At 38.7% G+C, this 19,534-nt stretch overlaps 1 protein-coding gene across 1 annotated transcript in view; it reads left to right on the top strand.

Moving 5' to 3' along the window:
* Positions 1-19,534, top strand: part of Snd1 (staphylococcal nuclease and tudor domain containing 1) — a 410,467-nt gene that overhangs the window by 14,997 nt on the left and 375,936 nt on the right. Inside the window, exon 2 of the mRNA XM_005319414.4 lies at positions 18,809-18,958. Coding sequence (XP_005319471.1) covers positions 18,809-18,958 — 150 coding nt within the window. The remainder of the gene's footprint in view (positions 1-18,808; positions 18,959-19,534) is intronic.

Raw genomic sequence — 19,534 nt, 5'->3', positions numbered from 1 at the left:
TTTAATCATTTGATTATGATTTGATGTTTTATACAGTGCATTTTGCCCAGGATGCAATGATGACAATGCTGTGAGGAGGAGAAAGAAGACATGTCAGCAGCTAGTAGGAAATAGCTGGTTTCTCCCTGTTACTGTGGAGAGGCATGATGGATTTTGAGCCTATCAGACTATTCTGGTGAAATAGTGGCCTAAGCTTATTTGCACATTTTCTGCTGAGCACCTTCCTCCACATCACATTGTATTCTTAGCCCATCAACTTCCATTTCTCTGAACTGCATGTCCAGAGATAGAAGGAAGCAATATTACCACCTCATTGCTATCAGTTTCAGTATTTAGATATGTTTTTGTGACCATGGCTTTTTGATATAGGCTTGGGAAATAAATCTACTGAGAGATTCTTCTTTATTAATCAAGAAAGAATATAAGAATCATGGGGAATATAATCCGAGAAAAGAGAATAGTATTTGCTCAATCACCAAGTATCCTTTGGGAGATATGAGAAGGGACTGAGGAAAGTAGGAAGACAATTGAATATTGAACAGTTAATTAGGAGATTCTCCAAATTGGCCAGGGATATAGATTTGAGTGGTTTCTGTTGAGAATAAAGTAGGTTTGACAGCTCACAGGAAATAACCAATTGAGTGGTTAGAAATGAGTTAGACAAGACAATTTTTGGAGGAGGTAACAAGGGAAATTCGACATCTCATAATAAGAGAACCGACGAGGGAAGAGGCTATAGAGAATGTTGCCAGAAATAACATGAACTTCCTAGGGGAGAATGAAGTGATGCTAAGGAAAGTTGGAGTTGTATTAGGCAGAGAGAGAAGGTTGAGCAAGGTAACCTGGAAATGAAGGATCCAAATGAGGAGCAGTTGCCAAAGACATTCTTGGCCTGCCCTTCATGCTGTGGGAGCAGAGGGCCTTGGAGAACAGTTGGGCTACCTGTTATCATTTGGCAGAGAAATAAGAAAAGCAGCTGTGAATGTAGCCCATGTTCTTAGGGACTTGGCTCATGGTTAGTTTGCACAAAGTCCTCTAAACTGTGAACTGCCTAAGAACAAGGTCCATATCTTAATTGATTTTTGTCCTCTTGCTCCAGAATCTAACACTGTAATTGAGACACAGTAGGACCATTCACTTATTTTTTTAAAATATTTATTTTTTAGTTGTAGTTGGACACAATACCTTCTTATGTGGTGCTGAGGATCGAACCCAGGGCTTCGCACATGCTAGGTGAGCACTCTACCTCTGAGCCATAACCCCAGCCCACCATTCACTTATTAAAAAAGAAAATACTTGGTTTCTAGTCCTGTTCTGGACCTGCCATGGTGAATAAGAGAGACATAGTCCTTTACCCTTATAGAGCTTCCAGCCAAGAGAAGCCTGATGCAAAACAGGCTTATACCATGATTTCATATTGTGATGGGTTCTGTGGGGGAGAAGTGTAGAGTACCAGAGAATATATACAGCAGGGCAAGTTCACCTAGTCTGTGGATTTGGAAAGACTCTTTACCAAAACAAAGTTTAAACTGAATTTTCTGGAGAACATAGGTTTCTGAGCCGGGTAGTTGGGTAGTAGAGGCAGGGAATTAATGGAGCATACTTCTCAAACTTTATGTGCATGCAAGTCATCTGGGGAACTTTTTAAAATGCAAGTTCTAAGTTACTTGGTCTGGATGGAGTGTGAAGTCTGCATTTCTAACAAACTATCAGGTGATTGCTGGTCTGTAATTTACTTCAGAGGCTTTCTGTAATACCTTTCAAATTTTGTTTCTGTTGAAAGATGATGGGGTTCAACTGATGTCTGTGGCCATGGTGACTGCAATGATATAAATTAACTGTTCCATGCTTTGAAATTGTACTTGCTTAGCAGTAGAGGTGCTTCCTGATCCTTCCACATGAAAATATTTCTATACTGCCCTTGTACTTTGATCTGGACAACCTATGGTGTGGAAAAGGCCAAAGGCTCAAAGATGGGCAGAGAGAAAATCTTAGGAGAAAAGAAAAGAAAAATCCAGTTATTGTGTAAATCGAGAGAATTTCTCTTGATATTTCTCAAAACATCTTTTTCTTTTGTTTCTAAATTAGAGCAGAGGACTCTGTCATTGTTCTTCATAATCTGATTCCTTCCTGATTGTAAAGAAAGTGACTCTCAGGGGTTAAAAGATTGCAGCCAAGATTGCAGATCTTCACTTAAACCCACACATTGAATGTTGTTCTTACCTCTTACAAAAACTTCTCAATAATTGTAATTCTAAACTTGCTCACTTTCTCAAAAACTGGAGACATTAAGGGTGTTCATTTTTTTTTTTTTTTTTTGTACTGGGGATTGAACTCAGGCGTTCTTTACTACTGTGCTATATTCCCAGTCCCTTTTTACTTTAAGATAGGAGGAGTTACTTAGGGACTTGCTAAGTTGCTGAGGTTAGCCTAGAATTTGCAATCCTCTTGCCTCAACCTCCTGAGTTGCTGGGATTACAGTCATGCACTGGCTAAGGGTTTCTGATATTTAAATATAAAACCTAATTATTTCCCCCCCACTTTCTTTTCCTTTATGGTTCTGGGGGTTGAACCTAGGGTGCTTTACCACCAAGCTACATCCTAGCCTTTTTTATTTTTCATGATGACCTCCAACATGTGATCCTCCTGCCTCAACCTCACAGGTAGCTGGGATTATAGGCATGTACCACCATACCTGGCTATAAAACCTAATTCTGCCACATTTCTATAATTTATATATGATTAAAAAAATACCCACCAGATAACTGGCATAGGAAGGAATTGGCATCTTCCTTAAAACCTAAAAGTATTTTTGGAGGTGTTAGTCTTGAATAGTGCACTTGGAGAAGGTTTGAATTCTGTGAAAGTTTCTGACATTTCATTTGGAAGAAAGTGAAGTAATGAAAGGATTACAGTGAAATATGTGAGTCATGCAACAGAGCTGTGGTATGCATTCTATGTCTTAGAAGTTGTGTTTGTGTGGAGAAGGAGGGAAAGAGTAGGGAAATGGACAGTTACAGAATCACCAATGAGATCTAGTTCTAGTGATGTGTTTTTTTTTTTTAAAGAGAGAGAGTGGGGGGGGGGAGAGAGAGAGAGAGAGAGAGAGAGAGAGAGAGAGAGAGAGAATTTTTAATATTTATTTTTTTTTTAGTTCTCGGCGGACACAACATCTTTGTTGGTATGTGGTGCTGAGGATCGAACCTGGGCCGCACGCATGCCGGGCGAGCGCGCTACCGCTTGAGCCACATCCCCAGCCCTCTAGTGATGTGTTTTATCATTGAGGCTCTAAAATAGCCTGTAGTATGTTTAACACCTAAAAAGTTATTTTTAAAAAATATTTTTTAGATTTTGAAATGTTTTCAAATATTGATAACAGTTGGGAGAATGGTACGGATAACTCCTTTGCCCCAGTTGGTTTATCATCCTCTCTGTGTTTGTTACATACAGTCATTATTCACAATATTTAATGTTCTATTAAGTTGCAAACACTGAATTAGTGAATATTGAACCATTGCTGCCAGGGGCAATACAGGATTAGGATCCTTTGGATGTCTGGTGACATTTTCACCAACCAATTAATACATAACCTTGTTCTGAGTGCTCCTATTTAAAGCCATCTTATTTAATGTATAATGTTGACATCTTAACATTGAACTTTCAGTCAATAGCACTATAATTTGTGCCTAAATGAAGCTTTTACATATCTAACGCATGCATTTTTTTCTTGTAAGGTGTATCATAACAGCTTTTTTTTGCACTTAGTAATATTAGACAGCATGTCAGGATTACACTTGAGGACCATTTTCTTTCTTTTATTTTTTATTTTTTTGAGGGCCATTTTAAACAATGAAAGTAACGGAAAGCTCCAAGATGCAAAAAAACATGTAACTAAATAGACCATGAAAAGGAACACTTGCTTATTGTGTTAGAGCTGAAACAAGAAAGGAGAACATTGCTTTGTTGTCTGCTGGGACAGGACACCTGACAACTCATACTTTTGCTACTCTGCATGTGCCTGCCTTTGAATGACAGTAAATGTGCTGAGACTGTTGATATGGAAGTTACAAATTAATTATATTGAGTAGGCAAATTTGCAAATATAAACTCTTTACTGTAATTTTTCCAGACTTATTTGAGAGTAATATTCAGATATGATAACCCATTACCTTTTAATATTTCTAAGTTTTTGTTGTTGTTGTTCTGGGGGTTGAACCAGAAACACATTACCACTGAACTACATCCCTAGCCCTTTTTATTTTGAGACAGGGTCTTACTAAATTGCTGAGAGTCTCACTAAGTTGCTGAGGCTGGCCTTCAACTTGTGATCCTCCTGCCTCAGCCTCCCAGCTTGCTGGGATTACAGATGTGTGCCACTGTTCCTGCCTCTAAGGGTTGTCTTAAAAACAAGGATACAGGGCTGTGATTTAGCTCAGTGGTACAGCACTTACCTAGCACATGTGAGTCACTGGGTTCAATACTCAGTACCACATAAAAATAAGTAAATAAAATAAAGGTATTATGTCCATCTACAACTAAGAAAATATTAAAACAACAACAACAAGAAGGAAACACTTCCAGATGACCACAGTGTAACTATAAAGATCAGAAATTAATATGGATAGAATACTGTCCTCCAACCTACAGACTTCTTAACAGTGCCCTGTGTAGGATCACTTGGATTGGACCCTGGTGATCCACCTGCTACTTGTCATGTCTCTTGTTTCTTTCAGTTAGCAGTGGTTCCTCATTTTTACATTGTTGATATTTTCTAAGACCAGTTCATAGAATGTCCCTAAGCATTGGTTTGCCTTGCTTTCTCGTGATTAAAGTTATGCATTTTGCCAGGAATATCATAAATAATGCTGTGTTCTCTTTAGTGAGTTGTATTCTCTGAGGCACATTGCATTGATAGTCCCATTACTACTGATACAGATAATGTAATTACTTGTTTAAGATGGTATCAGGCAGGTTTCTCCTACAAATATTTTATATAATTAGTAATAAATATTTTTACATTAATTATTTGATAATTAACACATACTTAATACTTAATTAACATGTAATTAACTAACATGTAATTGTATTGAGGAGTAAATCCAGGGTTTACCACTGAACTACATCCCTAATCCCCACTTAACCTATTTTTTGAGACAGGGACTCACTGAATTGGTGACACTGGCCTCAAACTTAAGGTTCTCCTGCCTCTGCCTCTCCAGTTGCTGAGATTATAGGCATGTACCTCTGTGCTTGACTATAAGAAGATATTTTGAGATTATGCAAATGTTTGATCTTTATCAAATACTTATCCAATTTTAGCTCCGTTGATGATTATTGCCTGAGTTGTTAATGTGAATACTACCAAATAATGATTTTCTAATTGTATTGTTGATTCTACATCCATTAGTTGTTGTTTTACTATAATGTAGAATTTTCTCTTACACATTTATTCATTCAATAGATTATAATCCATTATCATTATTTTTATTTTCAAGTTGTCCCAATTTTGGCCAGTGAAGAGTTCTTTTAAGCTGGCTTCTTTATCATTTTGATATGTCCTCATCATTCTTTTTTAATTTTTTTATAATACTTTATTAAGATATAATTTATGTTCATGTGGTTCATTCATGTAAATAGTATAATTCTGTTTTTTAATATATTTAGAATTGTGCAACCATCATCCTAATTAGTCACATCTTCGTTGCTTCCAAAAGCTGTCACTCCTCATTTTTCCAGACACCTCTACTCTAGCCTTTGCAACCACTGGTTTGCATTCTACCAGTGAAGATTTGCCTGTTTTTAATTGAAGATTGTCTTTGTGCAAAAGACTAAAGAATGACCAGTTAGATTTTTACTTGTTCTAAGTCTTCTTTCAATCCTCTTTGATCTTTAAATTTAACTGTACTTTATGTCTATAGAAGTGCTTATTCTATCATGTAACAAAAAAAGACATAGGTACATTATTATAATCATTTTAAAGATTTTCATATTCTAATAATGTTATCTTAATATCTACTGTAGAATGTAGGATTAAGTTAATTATTTTTAAAATGTATTTATTTTAATTGGGTATATATGACAGCAGAATGCATTTTGATTCATTGTGCACAATTGCAGCACAGCTTTACATCTCTGGTTGTACACGATGTAGCGTCACACCATATGTGTAGTCATATATGCGCCTAGGGTAATGATGTCTATAGGGTAATGATGTCTATTTCATTCCACTATCTTTTGCCCTCATTTTTTTTTTGTCCTCATTATTCTTTAAGCACATTTTTTACTTTTGACACAGCATAATATGCTTTTTCTGACTCAAATCTGGAATTTGCTATTTCTTTAAGGAGCTTTTGTTCTTTTCAGCAGAGTTTTTAGGACAAGATCTGTCCATCAGTGTTTTTCCCCCTCAGTACTGGGGATTGAACCAGGGTTGTTCTACCATTGAGCTATGTCTGCAGCCCTTTCTGTTTTTTATTTTGAGACAATGTTTTGCTAAAGTTGCCCAGATGGCCTTGAACTGGCCATCTTCCTGCCTGAGTTGCAGGGATTACAGGTATGCACCATTGCATCTGGCTGAGCATCAGGTTTTTAAGCCCTCTTAGTGGATGGAGCTAGGAATACATGGGTGTATAGACACACATCCACATGTCTGTATTTTTTAAAATATTTTTTAGTTATAAGTGGATGCAATATTTTTATTTTATTTTTTAATGTGGTGCTGAGGATCTAATCCAGTGCCTCATGCATGGTAGGTGAGCACTCTACCTCTGAGCCACAACCCCAGCCTGCACATGTCTGTATTTTAATGTTTACCTTTATTTCCAACCCAACAGGATTTTATTCCCTAGCCTTTCTATATTTGTTACTCCCCTTTTTAACCAGGGAGAAACCTGACTTTTATCTTCCTCAGTGTCTAATTTGCTTAGTTCCCCTGTAGGTGGCCAATTTCCAGCTCGCACTAGTTGAATCCTCAGCTTTTATTGGCCTGCTGGCAGGTGCTGGTTGACTTGTCAGCACTTCAGTGCCCTACCAGACCGTGCTGATCAAGAGGAGGAAGGGCTTAGGGCTATTTAAAAAGTTTTTTTTTTCCTCCTTTTTTTGCATTGCTAGAGATCAAACCCAGAGCCTTATGCATACTAAGCTTGTGGTCTCCCACTGAGTTATACCCCTAGCTAGGGCTTTTTTTTGACCAATTGGTAGTGAAAGGTGAACAAAGGCTGCCTAGTTGGGCATAGTGGTGCAATGCTTGGGAGGCTGAGTTAGGAGGATCGCAGGTTTGAGGACTGCCTTGGCAACTTAGTGAAACCCTCTCTCAAACTGAAAAAGAAATAAAAGTAGATAGATAAAAAAATCTGGGTGCAGTGGTACACCTTTAATATTACCATGGGTTTTAGTTTGATGCTGTAGTCTTTCTTTACACTTTGTTTATATAACACTTAAATTGCTTTTTTTTTTTTCTTTAATCATGGATAAAGGATGAAGATCTTGCATCACTGTGGTAATTTTCCTGTACCTTTAAAAGTCTGAGTATCTGACCCTGACCAATTGGTAGAGGGGTCAAAGTTTTCTGCCAGTGATATTCTTTTGTATCTTCTGGAGTCAGTGTACTGGCTTTTCTTTTGGTAAGGTAACACATGACTTGCCCATTTTGAGAAATTTTCTCCTGACAACTGGAGTATGTTTCTCTGAAGTAGCACTTCACATATGCATGTACATATGATTAGTTGTTCCTGAGTTTTTCTCTCCTATTTCTAAGTAAATATGCCTTGATCTCCTGGGTCCTTGGCAACAGCAGAGCTCAGCATGAGGTTGTAAAAACCTGGCTCTGCAGAGGACAATTGTCCTAGAGGCAGTGCTGATACTGGTTTCTAGGAGATGGGGTCAGTTCCTACATGGAGAGGCTCTCTTTGTGCAGGGACTGAGCTAGAGGTCTTGTGGTGGTCTTTTATGTAACTCATCAGTATTGGCTTATGGTTCTCATCATATATTTGGGTTTATAAGTCTTTGGGGTTTATTAGAATGTGCAATAAGGAAACCTGTGTTCTATCTTGGAGCCATATTCTTCCTGTGCCGTGGTTTCCCCATCTGTAAAATGATTATAAAGATTTCTGCCCTGCTTCCTCAGAACATTTTGAGGATGGAGAGGCATGGAGAATTGGAAAGGAAACGAGTGACCAACATCCCCTTACCATTTATTGAATTGCCTACTGGACTTCAGATAGTAGTATATCAGTCCATTTTCTATTGCTGATAACATAATACCACAGATTGGGAAAATTAAAAAGAAGTTTATTTTGGCTATGGTTCTGAACCAAAGTTGGGGGGCCATGTCTTTTTCTGGCTTTCTTGCCTGGCAAGATCCAGAGATGATGGCACAGAGCATCAAGCAATCATAACTAGGGAGGGCTGTGTGCTTTTGTGTGCATGCATTTGTGCTTTTGCTTTCCCTCTATAAAGTCACCAGTATTTAGTCATGAGTTTCTACCTGATGATCCTATCTGCTTCCCCTCCCCATCCCCTCTTTCGTTCCCCCTCCCCCCCCCCCACCAGGGCCCTCCTGTAAGCACCCTAGTTGGGCTATGTTTCTGTGCTCAGTAGATTTTACCTTTTGGGGGGGGGGGGCTCTGAACTCAGGGCCTCACGCATGCTAAGTGTGTGTTCTACCACCGAACTAGATCTCCAGCCCCTCATCTGCTTTATACCTCACAGTGAGGATTAAATTTCCCCATTAGTTTTCAGAGAAGACAATCCATATTCAAACTCTAGTGGTCAGACAGCCCATTTAATAATATAAACAGCCCAGAGAAGACAGTAGATACATTCTCATTTATAGAAGAGGGACTATCACACATTCAGGGTAGTGATCCCTTGAGTTTGTAAGACTGTCTAAGCCTTCCAGAACTCATCATTGTTGTTCCGCTTGGCCACACTGAGTTGTGTTTGCCAAGACATTTTGTCAAGTGTGAAGTTCAGTACAGTACAAACCTAAGAGGCGATACGTAATACTATAACTTTTGAGGAAAGATATTCTGACAGGCATTTAGGTCTGCTTTCCTAGAGAGTAGATATCTTAACTGATAAATCATGGGACTAGATTATAGACTGCCTAAGTAATTCTGACTGGATTTAGTGGTGGGAGAATTTCCATGATTTTGATGCTTACTTTTTCACCTCCAGAGGAAATGGCCATCTTCTGAGGTACATATTCTTCTAGTCTTTGCTTCACATCATACTTTGAGCTATTTCCCCCCATTTTATCCTTTCTTCCTTCCATCTGTACTGGGGATTGAACCTAGGGCCTTGGGCATGCTGGACAAGAGCTCTGCCCCTGAGCTATATCCAAGCCCTTGAGCTATTTCTTATAGTAACTGTTAGCTTGTATTTATTGTGTCTTTGGACCTGGTTTTAAGCCAAGTACTTTATCCTCTTGTTTAGATTTCATAATGATTTTGTTGTTGTTGTTATACTGGGGATTGAATTCAGGGTTGCTTTCCACTAAGCTGCATGCCCAGATCCTCCTTCCTTTAAAAATTTTAATTTTGGGACAGGGACTTGCTAAGTTGTGATTCTTCTGCCTTAGCTGCTTGAGTTGCTGGGGTCACAATGGGCACCACTGCGCCTGGCAGGTTTTATAACAATTCTTATGGATATTCTTATATATTTTCTTCAAAATAATGAAACTGAGTCAATTAAGTAACTTTCTGAGGTCACTGCTGATATTGGTTTGACTCTGAAACTAACTTATTACTATATAATGCTGTTCCTCCTCTGATTATAAAAATGAGCAGTTTGAATAACTTGCAGTTATCCAGAACTTATTTTTTTCTGGGCATTTGCTATTTAGATTACTGAAAAACTAAAAACTAGTTTTACTCCCTTGTCGTAATGCTTCATAACAGGGGATGGCAAAATTATTCTGTAAAGGGCCAGGTAGGCTTTATAAGCAGTGTGGTCTCTGTCCACCACTACTCAACTACTGTCTAGTGTGAAAGTAGCTGTAGACGATATGCAAATGAATGAACTTGGCATGTTCCAATAAAACTTTATTTATGGACACGCAAATTTGAATTTCATGTTCTTTGCACATTACGTAATATTCTTTTGATTTCCCCCCACCCCCACCCCTCAGCCATTTAAAAATTAGCTTTTTGACTATACAGAAACAGATGACAGGCTAACTTTGGCAAATAGGCCATAGTTTACCAGTCCAACCTTTTACCATTGTGAGTTTTTTTTTCCTTGTGTTCTGTGTGCTCTTTTGTAATATTATACTCTAAGTCTTTGCCTGCCTTGCGTGTGGTAGTATTTAGTAAATGTTAGTTTGATTTGGATCAACCAGCTCATGGAAGCTTTACTTGCTTCATGATTTTTGTCTCTGACACCTGCTCTGCTGGCACATGTAAGTGGAGATTTTTAATTGGTAAGAAGATTTAACTGGTAGGTAATGTCAGTTACTGTTTTAACAGAGAAATTAGCTTCCAAATGCTTGTTTCTACATGTAGCATAGTTGGAACATCACGATAGGAGACTTCAGTTCTAAGCCTTGCTCTACCATCAGATACCTGCCTTGTTATTTTAGGCAAAAGTCAATTCATCTGTCTTGCTTTCAGATATAAAATGAAAGGGCCCAGATTAACTGCTCTGTTTATTGGACCTGTCTCAGTAGATCATGCTCCTGAGATTTAAACTCCCTTATTTTACAAACTGAAGCCCATTTATGACACAGCTGGTTTGGAGGCAGTTGTATCCCGAGCCAGTGGAACAGCAGTTCCATGAGATGTCCTGGGCTTCCAGTTCATTGGCTTTGAATGTGGGGCCCTCTAATTTAGTTTGCCTCTTGCTCTTGCCAGAAAAAGAAAGAAAGGAAAAAATAAAAAAGAAGCTGGCTATGTTGGCAAATGTTCTGGGAAAGACTTCCCAGACCAAACAGCTTATGTTCTTTGGGGATTGCCTACTTTGTCTAAGTGACATTTTAATTTTCAAGAGATGATTCTTCCTCTGGAGACAATAACTCTGGCTGTAAGGATGCATTTTCCTGATATACTTTCTGAAAAATTTCCAATTTAGTTTCTTGATTGTTATTTTTATGTTTATTTAGATTTTTTTGAGATATTTTTGCTTTGTTAAAGTCTATCTACTAGGCCAAACCTCGCCTCCCCTTTCTACAGCAGCTCCTTTCCCATTCCCTGATGGGATTTTAGGTGTAGAAAATACATTGTCAGAGTAGAGTCCTTGGCCTCCTACTCTGCCATTTGACCTAGACATGCAGTCTTTTTTTTTGGGGGGGGGAGGGCACTAGGGATTGAACTAAGGGGCACTCGGCCACTGAGCCACATCTCCAGCCCTATTTTGTATTTTTAAAAAAATTTTTTTTGTAGTTTAGATGGATAGAATGCCTTTATTTTATTTGTTGATTTTTATGTGGTGCTGAGGATTGAACCCAGTGCTTCATGCATGCTACTAGGTAAGTGCTCTGCTGCTGAGCCCCAGCCCTGTATTTTTTTTTTATTATTTAATTTTTAGTTTTAGGTGGACACAATATCTCTATTTTACATTTAGGTGGTGCTGAGGATCGAACCCAGTGCCCCATGCATCGTAGGCGAGCTTTCTAATACTTAGCCACAATCCTAGCCCTGCTGTTTTGTATTTTATTGAGAGACAGGGTCTCACTGAGTTGCTTAGTGTCTCACCATTGTTGAGGCTGACTTTGAACTCCTCCTGCCTCAGCCTCCCCAGCTGCTGGAATTACAGGTGTGTGCCACCGTGCCTGGCTGTCTGTGCAGTCTTTGGGTGTTGTAATTAAAAATTCCCCCATGGCTCTGTGGACATTCTAGCACAGAGACACCTCTGGTTCTCCTTTCTGTGTGACATAGAATACTTGTCATATTGTTTCTGAGAAAAAGCCCATATTGTTTCTGGCTATTTTCATCCTTTTAAGAGCTTAGTAGATTTACCAAAGTTCGCTCCTTCTTGTGACTTCCTGCTTTGTTATTCCTAGAGGACTTTTAAGGTTCTCTATAGCCTTTTCTATGATGAGTCACCATGCCTGACTTGGTTCTGTCAGGGCCTTAAATTTTTCTTTTTCATTAGCATTGTTTAAATCTAATCTACCTATAAGAATATGTAGATCAAACTGGGCCTTTTTTGGGGGGTGGGTAGGTACCAAGTGTGCTTAACCACTGAACTACATCCCAGCCCCTTTTGTTTTTTTGTTTTGAGACAGGTTCTTGCTCAGTTGCTTAGAGTCAGTAAATTGCTGAGACTGGTCTCACACTTGTGATTCTCCTGTCTCAAGTTCCCAAATTGCTGAGATTATTATAGGCATGTACCACCATGCCTGGTTTCATTAACATTTTTTGAAATATAATTCACATAATAAACTTGACCCCCTTGAAGTATATATTTCAGTGGTTTTTATTAGATTCATACAGCGATCACCACTGCCTAATTCCAAAATATAATTTTTTTTTTTTGTACCAGGAATTGAATGCAGGAATACTTAACCACTAAGCCACATCTCTGGTCCTTTTATTTTAAACTTTGATTTGGATTCTTGCTAAGTTGCTTAGGGCCTTGCTAAATTGCTGAGGTTACCTTTTAACTTGTGATCCTCCTGCCTGAGCCTCCCTAACACTCGGATTACAAGCATGCCACCCTGCCCAGCTCTAGAATATAATTCATCACTCCAGAAGATACCCTGTTACCCATCACTCATCACTTTCTGCTCTTTCTCTCTCCATAGTCCCTGAGAACCACTAATCTATTTTTAGTCTATTTTGATTTGCTTATTCTGGACATTGTGTATAAATGAAATCATTCAACATGTGGCCTTTTGTGTCTGCCTTGTTTGACAGCATAAGTTTTTCAAGGTTCATCCATATTGTGAAATCATGCAGAACTTAATTTCTTTTTACTGCTGAGTAATATTCTTGTTATGGATATTATATATTTTGTTTATTCATTCATCAGCTGATGAACATTTGGGTTGTTTTTCCCCCTTTGGGGCTATTATGAATAATGTGGCAATGAACATTTGTGTACCAGTTTTTGTGTGAACATGTGTTTTCATTTCTCTTGGGTTTATACCTATGAGTAGAATTCCTGAGTCATAAGGTAATTTTAACTTTTGAGGAACAATAAGACTTTTCCAAAGCAGGAGCACCACCACAACCTACAATGGTTACGGTTCCTCCATATTCTTGGCGACACTTCTTATTCTCAGACTTTGTTTTTTGGAGATGGGATCTCCCTATGTGGACCAGGCTCATCTTGCACTCCTGTACTGAAGTGATCCTTCTGCCTTAGTTTCCCGAGTAGCTGGGACTACAGGCATGTACCACTGAGTCTGGCTCTCGATCTTATTAGCCATCCCAGAAGCTGTGACGTGTTTTTGATTTGCATTTCCCTAATGATTTATGATGTTGAGCATCTCTTCATGTACTTATTGGTTATTTGTATAAATGTGTATTCAAATGTTTATTCAAATGTCCTGTCCCATTTTTAGTTGCGTTATTTTTTTTTTTATTGTTCTGATTTTTCAGTCTGGATATTAGATAGTTACCAAACATGCTTTTCGAGTATTATTTTTTTAGTTTCTTAATAAATGTTCATTAAAGCACAATGCTTTTGATTTTAATGAAGTCCAGTTTGTCCTTTTAAAATCATTTTGGTTGCTTGTATTTTTTGTGTCAGATTTAAGAAATTAGCACTTAATGCATGGTCATACGATTTACATTTTTTTTAAATTCTGAAACTTTTATGGTTTAACGCTGAACCTTCTTTAGTTACCTTTTGCATGTAGCATAAGGTAGAGATCAAACTTTACTCTTTGGCTTATGGATATCTGGTTATCTTGACACCTTTTTGTTGAAAGGACCGCTCTTCCATTGAATTTTCTTAGCCCTTTGTTAAATCAGTTGACCATAAATGTATGGATTTGTTTGGGGCCTTTTATTGAGCCCTCATTCTTTATCTTGGTTCTTTATATTAGCAGGTGTTGCTGTTGCCATTTTCCCGGTTTATCTGAACAGGTAGAATGCAGGAGTAATAAGATGATCCTCAAGTGAAGAAGATATTTCTCTTAGACTGGAAAAAAATGCTGACTGCATTAATGTACTTAAGAATTTCTGTACGGCTGCTTTCTTTGCTGTAGATTTTTGCGGAAGATTTCTGTCTACTCTTGCCAGTGGCTGGGAATTAAAGAGTTAAGCACACCAGATCATTTATCAGAATCTAGTGAAGATTTAATGTGGTGTTCTTGTTGCTGGGCAACATTTTAGTGGCTGCCCAGATAGTGTTTCACTGTAGGTAATCTCCCAGTAAACCTGTAAGTGGGTTTGAACAGTTTGAGCCCCCATTTTCTTTCTCAGCTGCCTTGTTTCAGCCTTTGTAGCCACCTGACTCCTGCCCTGAATCCAGGTGCTTTGAATCATACACATCTCTCTGCAGCCTTTATTGGCAGAGCTGAGAATTATCTAATCCATAACCTCAATCAAACTGGACTCATTGTGACAGCTGGTTTCACAAACCTCCTGCTGCATCAGGTAGTCCTAAGATTGGTTTTCTAGAATATGTCATTTTATTAATATAATTGGATAAAGCAGTAACCATATGACTTGTTTTCTATGCCCTATAAATTAGCAATTAAGGATAATTACTGCATCCATGAAAGTTTGCAACATGAATCAGTCAGTGCAGCTTCAGCGATCAATTACCCATGACAGTCTCCCTTCAGTTGTAACATGATTCCTCTGAAATTAAAATTCTCATGAATGACATTTTACTTATTATGCTGTTTGTGTCCCCACTAGAATATTGGCTCCCCCAAAGCAGAAATGTTTTTGTTTCAGTGAAGTATGATGCTTAACTAGAACAATGACCCACACATAGTTAGACATTAAATAAAATAAATATTTAAAAGAAAAATAAAATAAATAACTATAATTAACTAAATGAATAAACCAATCAGTGAATAAACTTATGAAAATAATCAACTTAGGCCAAACATAGTGGAGCATACTTGTAATCTCCTCAGGAGGCTGAGGTGGGAGGATCGTAAGTTCAAAGCCAGCCTCAGCAACTTAATGAGACCCTGTCTCTAAATGAAATATAAAAAGGGCTGGGATATGGCTCAGTGGTTAGGCATTTGTAATTTACTCCCAAATCAACTTAGATGGCAGGTCTCTCAGAAGGGAAAAAATGCGTTGATGCCACATGAAATTTAAATTATCTGATATGTAGATCTTGATCTTTTCCATATTTTACTTAGACGTTTAAAGTATTTTCTATTTTTCTTTGGTTTTATTTGGTTGAAAATCTTATGTAAAGGGAAGCCGTTAAAATTTTTTTTTTACTGAAGAACTTGAATAGATGGTTGACAAGCAAGGCAGGTGGAGGAGGTTTAACAGTGCTTGGAAAATGAAATGGGGAGAGCTAAGTGTGTTTTGAACAATTTCCGTTTCTGTAAATGGTAGGAGGGAAATCATTTTTCCTAACAATCTTTTCCTACCATTCCTCCAAGGTCACTGGCAAATGATGGGAAGACAGTTCAGAGGCAGCTGTACACATCAGTCCTTACCTGGGAGGAATAGAAGTAGCAGTCTCTGCCATTATGAATCTATTCTTGTTTCTTAGAAGGTTGAATTGGTGGCTGCTGCTCAAATTAGCATACTCAATAGAATACAATACACAGAGCAGCCTAAAAAGTAAAAAACCAAGTCTGTCTAATATTAATTCAAGCATATTTGGCACAATAATGCAAAGTTCTGACAGCATTTGGGAAGAGTATTTTTGCAAAATTATTGTGAGCTAGTTATTTGCCAAAGACCTTCATGGGGCTGAGATAATACATAGTAGACTCATTGCCCCTGGGGACCTAGATTACTAGGCAGAGGCATTAGAGGCAATACCTTTCTAATGTTTAGGGATGAAAGGGGATTCTTCTCCTGAGTTACTCTGTTCTTGAGCTTTTCAGTGGTCATTGTCAGACTTTGGTTTCCTGAGCTGGGTCAGTACTTATTTAGCAGTATGCCACAGTGCGTTTTCTTGTAAGTGGATATTAGCTTTTCCAACTGTGCTTCATCAAGTGACATGTTGGGTCCCTGGGAATGCTTTATTTTTGTGAAAACTTGAACTAAAATTGTGGAGCAGGTAATGGAGACAGATCATCTGGTTTGTGTGGTATGAGTAGCGTGGCTCTCCTAGGCCTCCTTTGGTATACGTGCATGAAATATTTAAAGTGCATGTATACTACAGTGTGCTCTTTTTGTTATGTATTTTACTGATGTCATTTGTGATGAATAATTGACTGTAAATGAGTTCAGATTCAAACTCTTTTCCTTTTTTTCTTGATCTGTCTCATTCAGGAACTCCAGGTATCCTCTGCTCTAGTCTACCTCTTCTTTCTTGGCTTGGATTTGAGAGCTGTCTTTCTAGAATCTCATTTCCCAGAGATGATGCCTAGGGCTGTTAGCAAGGTTGTTTGGTTGGCAATTTTAGAGTTTTATTGCTGATAACACTTGATCAGAAATAATAATAAGAGCATGTTTTGTAACTGGATTAGTAAGACTGTTTGTGTGTACTGTGTTGTGTGAGTATAACTAGAGAGGAGTGATTTAGGTCAAGGTCTGTCTGCTCAAATCATTGGAGATATTAAGACATTAATCAGAGCACCAGTTTTTAAAAATTGGAATATGCTTATTTGTTTGATAAAGTTCCCATAAAACAGGAGTAGAGTGGGTAAATGAGTTGTGGTATTTTCAGAAAATGAAATACTATACAGCCATGAAAATGAAAAACTAGTGTTTCACATCAACATGGATGAGTTCTACTAAACACAAAAGAAGCAAAATAAACAAGTTATTGGTAGGTACGTGCAGTAAACTCACTTAGTAGAGAGTTCATAAATAGAAAATATAAAGCCATATTGCCAAGTATATGTATATATAGATGAACTGTACAGAACTGTACAAAGAAGCAAGGGAGGAATTATCATAAGGAGTATGGTGGTGTCAGGCGAAGGGGACGTGAGTAGAGAAGAGCACAGAGGGAATCCAAGGTTCTGACAGTGTTCTAGTTCTTAATATGGGTAGTGACTACTGTGTTAGTCAGTTTTTATCACTGTGATCCAAATAGTTGACATAAGCAAATTAGGGGTGGAAAGGTTTCTTTTGGCTCATGATTTCTGGGGTTTCCATTCATGCTCAGCTGGCTTCATTGCTTTGGGCAATGAAGATGAGGCAGTACATCATGGAGGAAGTGCTAGAACAGAGCTGCTCAGTTCATGGTAGCTGAGAAGAAGAAGAGAGGACAGAGGGGGAGAGGGGGTGGAGGAGGGAAAGCCTGGGGAGAAAACACCCTCCCAGGGTATACCCTATGACCTACTTTGTCCAGCTAGGTCCCACTTCCTATTAGTTCATTCAGCTGTCAGTTGGTTAATCCATCCAGTGTATTAATTCACCTATGCGATCAGAGCCCTCATTATCCAGTCATTGCCTGAAAACCCTACCTTTGAACTTGCTGCCCTTGGGACCATGCTTTCAATACAAGACTTTGGGGGGTCATTCCAGATCTAAACCACAGCATTTATTCAGTTACTTATTTTTCTTATTCTTTTATTTATACATGTATGTTGAAATGCACTTCTAAATTTATGTTTTTCAATTTATAGCATTACTTAAGGTGGAAAGGTGAGGGAGAAATCTTAGCTAGAGTGGCTTCTGCTCTGTTAGCTTTTCCCACTGTGACCAGAATACCTGACAAGACCAACTTAGGGGAGGGGAAATTTGTTTTGGCTCAAGATTCTAGAGGGTTAGACCATGTAAGAGGGTTGTAAGATAGCATATCACTGTGGTAGAATATGGTGGAGGTCCACTGCTTCACTAGTGGCCACCAGAAAACACAAAGAGGGTAAAGGGCTACAGGGAAGATGGACCCTTCCAGGACACCTCCAGTGACCCACCTCCTTCAGCTATATCCTACCTCTAGTTATCACCTGGTTAGTGCATTCAAACTAGGATGGACTGATTAGGTCAGAGCTCTGATATTCTAATCGTTTCACTAGGGCTTTTAGGTGACCTTCATATCCAATCCATAATACCTTCAGACTCTTCTTTTTTGATTCATCTTCCTTCACAAGGATCATTCCTCTCTGGCCTCATCTGCATTTAGTGATCTAAATGTCTTTTTCTCAGTTGCAAGTGGGTTCTGTGCCTGGCACCCTTGGTCAGAGATCAAAGGAGCTGCTACATATGGGAGCCTTAAAGTTCTTTTAGAGTCTACTGTTCTAATCATCCAGGAACTGGCTTTCCAGATTACATGACAGATTTCTCTCTCTCTTGACCTTGGGTACCCTCAGTTCCTCTCTTAGATGGTGTGTAGGGGCTTTTTTGGCTTCCCCTTTTCTTAAGTTCATGTTTGCCTCAATCCTAGAATGGAAAGTGTGAATAGAGATATTAACTTCTTAATAATTGAAAAGAACATAAGTGGTGGTGCTTGCTGGGATGAAATTACAAAGGTCATTAATTTCCATATCTCACATACTTTTTCATCCCAGTCTATTTGTTTTATGGCTTTTCTATTGGTTGTTTAATTCCTGTTGTATTTTTGGGACCATCATTTTGGAAGCTGGCCCAGGGCTTTATGCAGTTTTTTCTCTTATAAAGTTAAAAGCAATTCTCTTTATTCACCAAATATTTGAGGGCCTCTGTGATACTGTTAAGGTGTTCGGGATTAGTGCCTTAGTGAACAACCTACATTATGTTGATGTCACATCTAGAACACTAATTTTTCTCTTTTTGTCTCTCCTTAGGTCCTCTCAGGGTGTGCCATCATAGTTCGAGGGCAGCCTCGTGGTGGGCCTCCTCCTGAGAGGCAGATCAACCTCAGCAACATTCGCGCTGGCAATCTTGCCCGGCGGGCAGCTGCCACACAACCAGATGCAAAAGACACCCCTGATGAGGTAGGTGCCTCCTAAGGCTGTGGACGTGGGTAACAGCTCAATCTCACCCTTGACTGTTGTGATTCTTTTTTGTTTTGGTATCAGGAATTGAATTCAGGTATTGCTTAACCACTGAGCTATATCCCCAACCCTTTTTATCTTCTATTTTGAGTTAAGGCCTTGCTAAGTAAATTGCTTAGGGCCTTTCTAAGTTGCTGAGGCTGGGTTTGAACGTCGATCCTCCAGCTTCAGCCTCTTGAGCTGATATGCACCATTGCACCTTGTAACTGTTATGATTTTGATGTGCTTTCTTTCCTTTGTATTTTGAGTATTTTGGAATTATGGGACTGATGGCTCTGGGTACATCCCTGTGGCTGCATCTTGTAGTTTCACATTCACTGCCTTAGCAGCAATCAAGGGTCTTGGGGCTTTTCTTGAACCTTTTGGTTGGTTGGTATTTTCCCTTGCTACTCTGGGAATAAATTGAGAACATCTTCTAGGTAGTCTCAGCCATTTGAAGTCATCATCAGTTATGACAGCTGTGAAAAGCTAGTACTTTCCCCCCATAGACCATTGATGTTATTAGTGTCTTTCAAA

This window comes from Ictidomys tridecemlineatus, chromosome 2 (assembly GCF_052094955.1).
Source record: "Ictidomys tridecemlineatus isolate mIctTri1 chromosome 2, mIctTri1.hap1, whole genome shotgun sequence".
Classification (NCBI taxonomy): domain Eukaryota; kingdom Metazoa; phylum Chordata; class Mammalia; order Rodentia; family Sciuridae; genus Ictidomys; species Ictidomys tridecemlineatus.
This window is presented reverse-complemented; position numbering and strand designations above follow the sequence as displayed.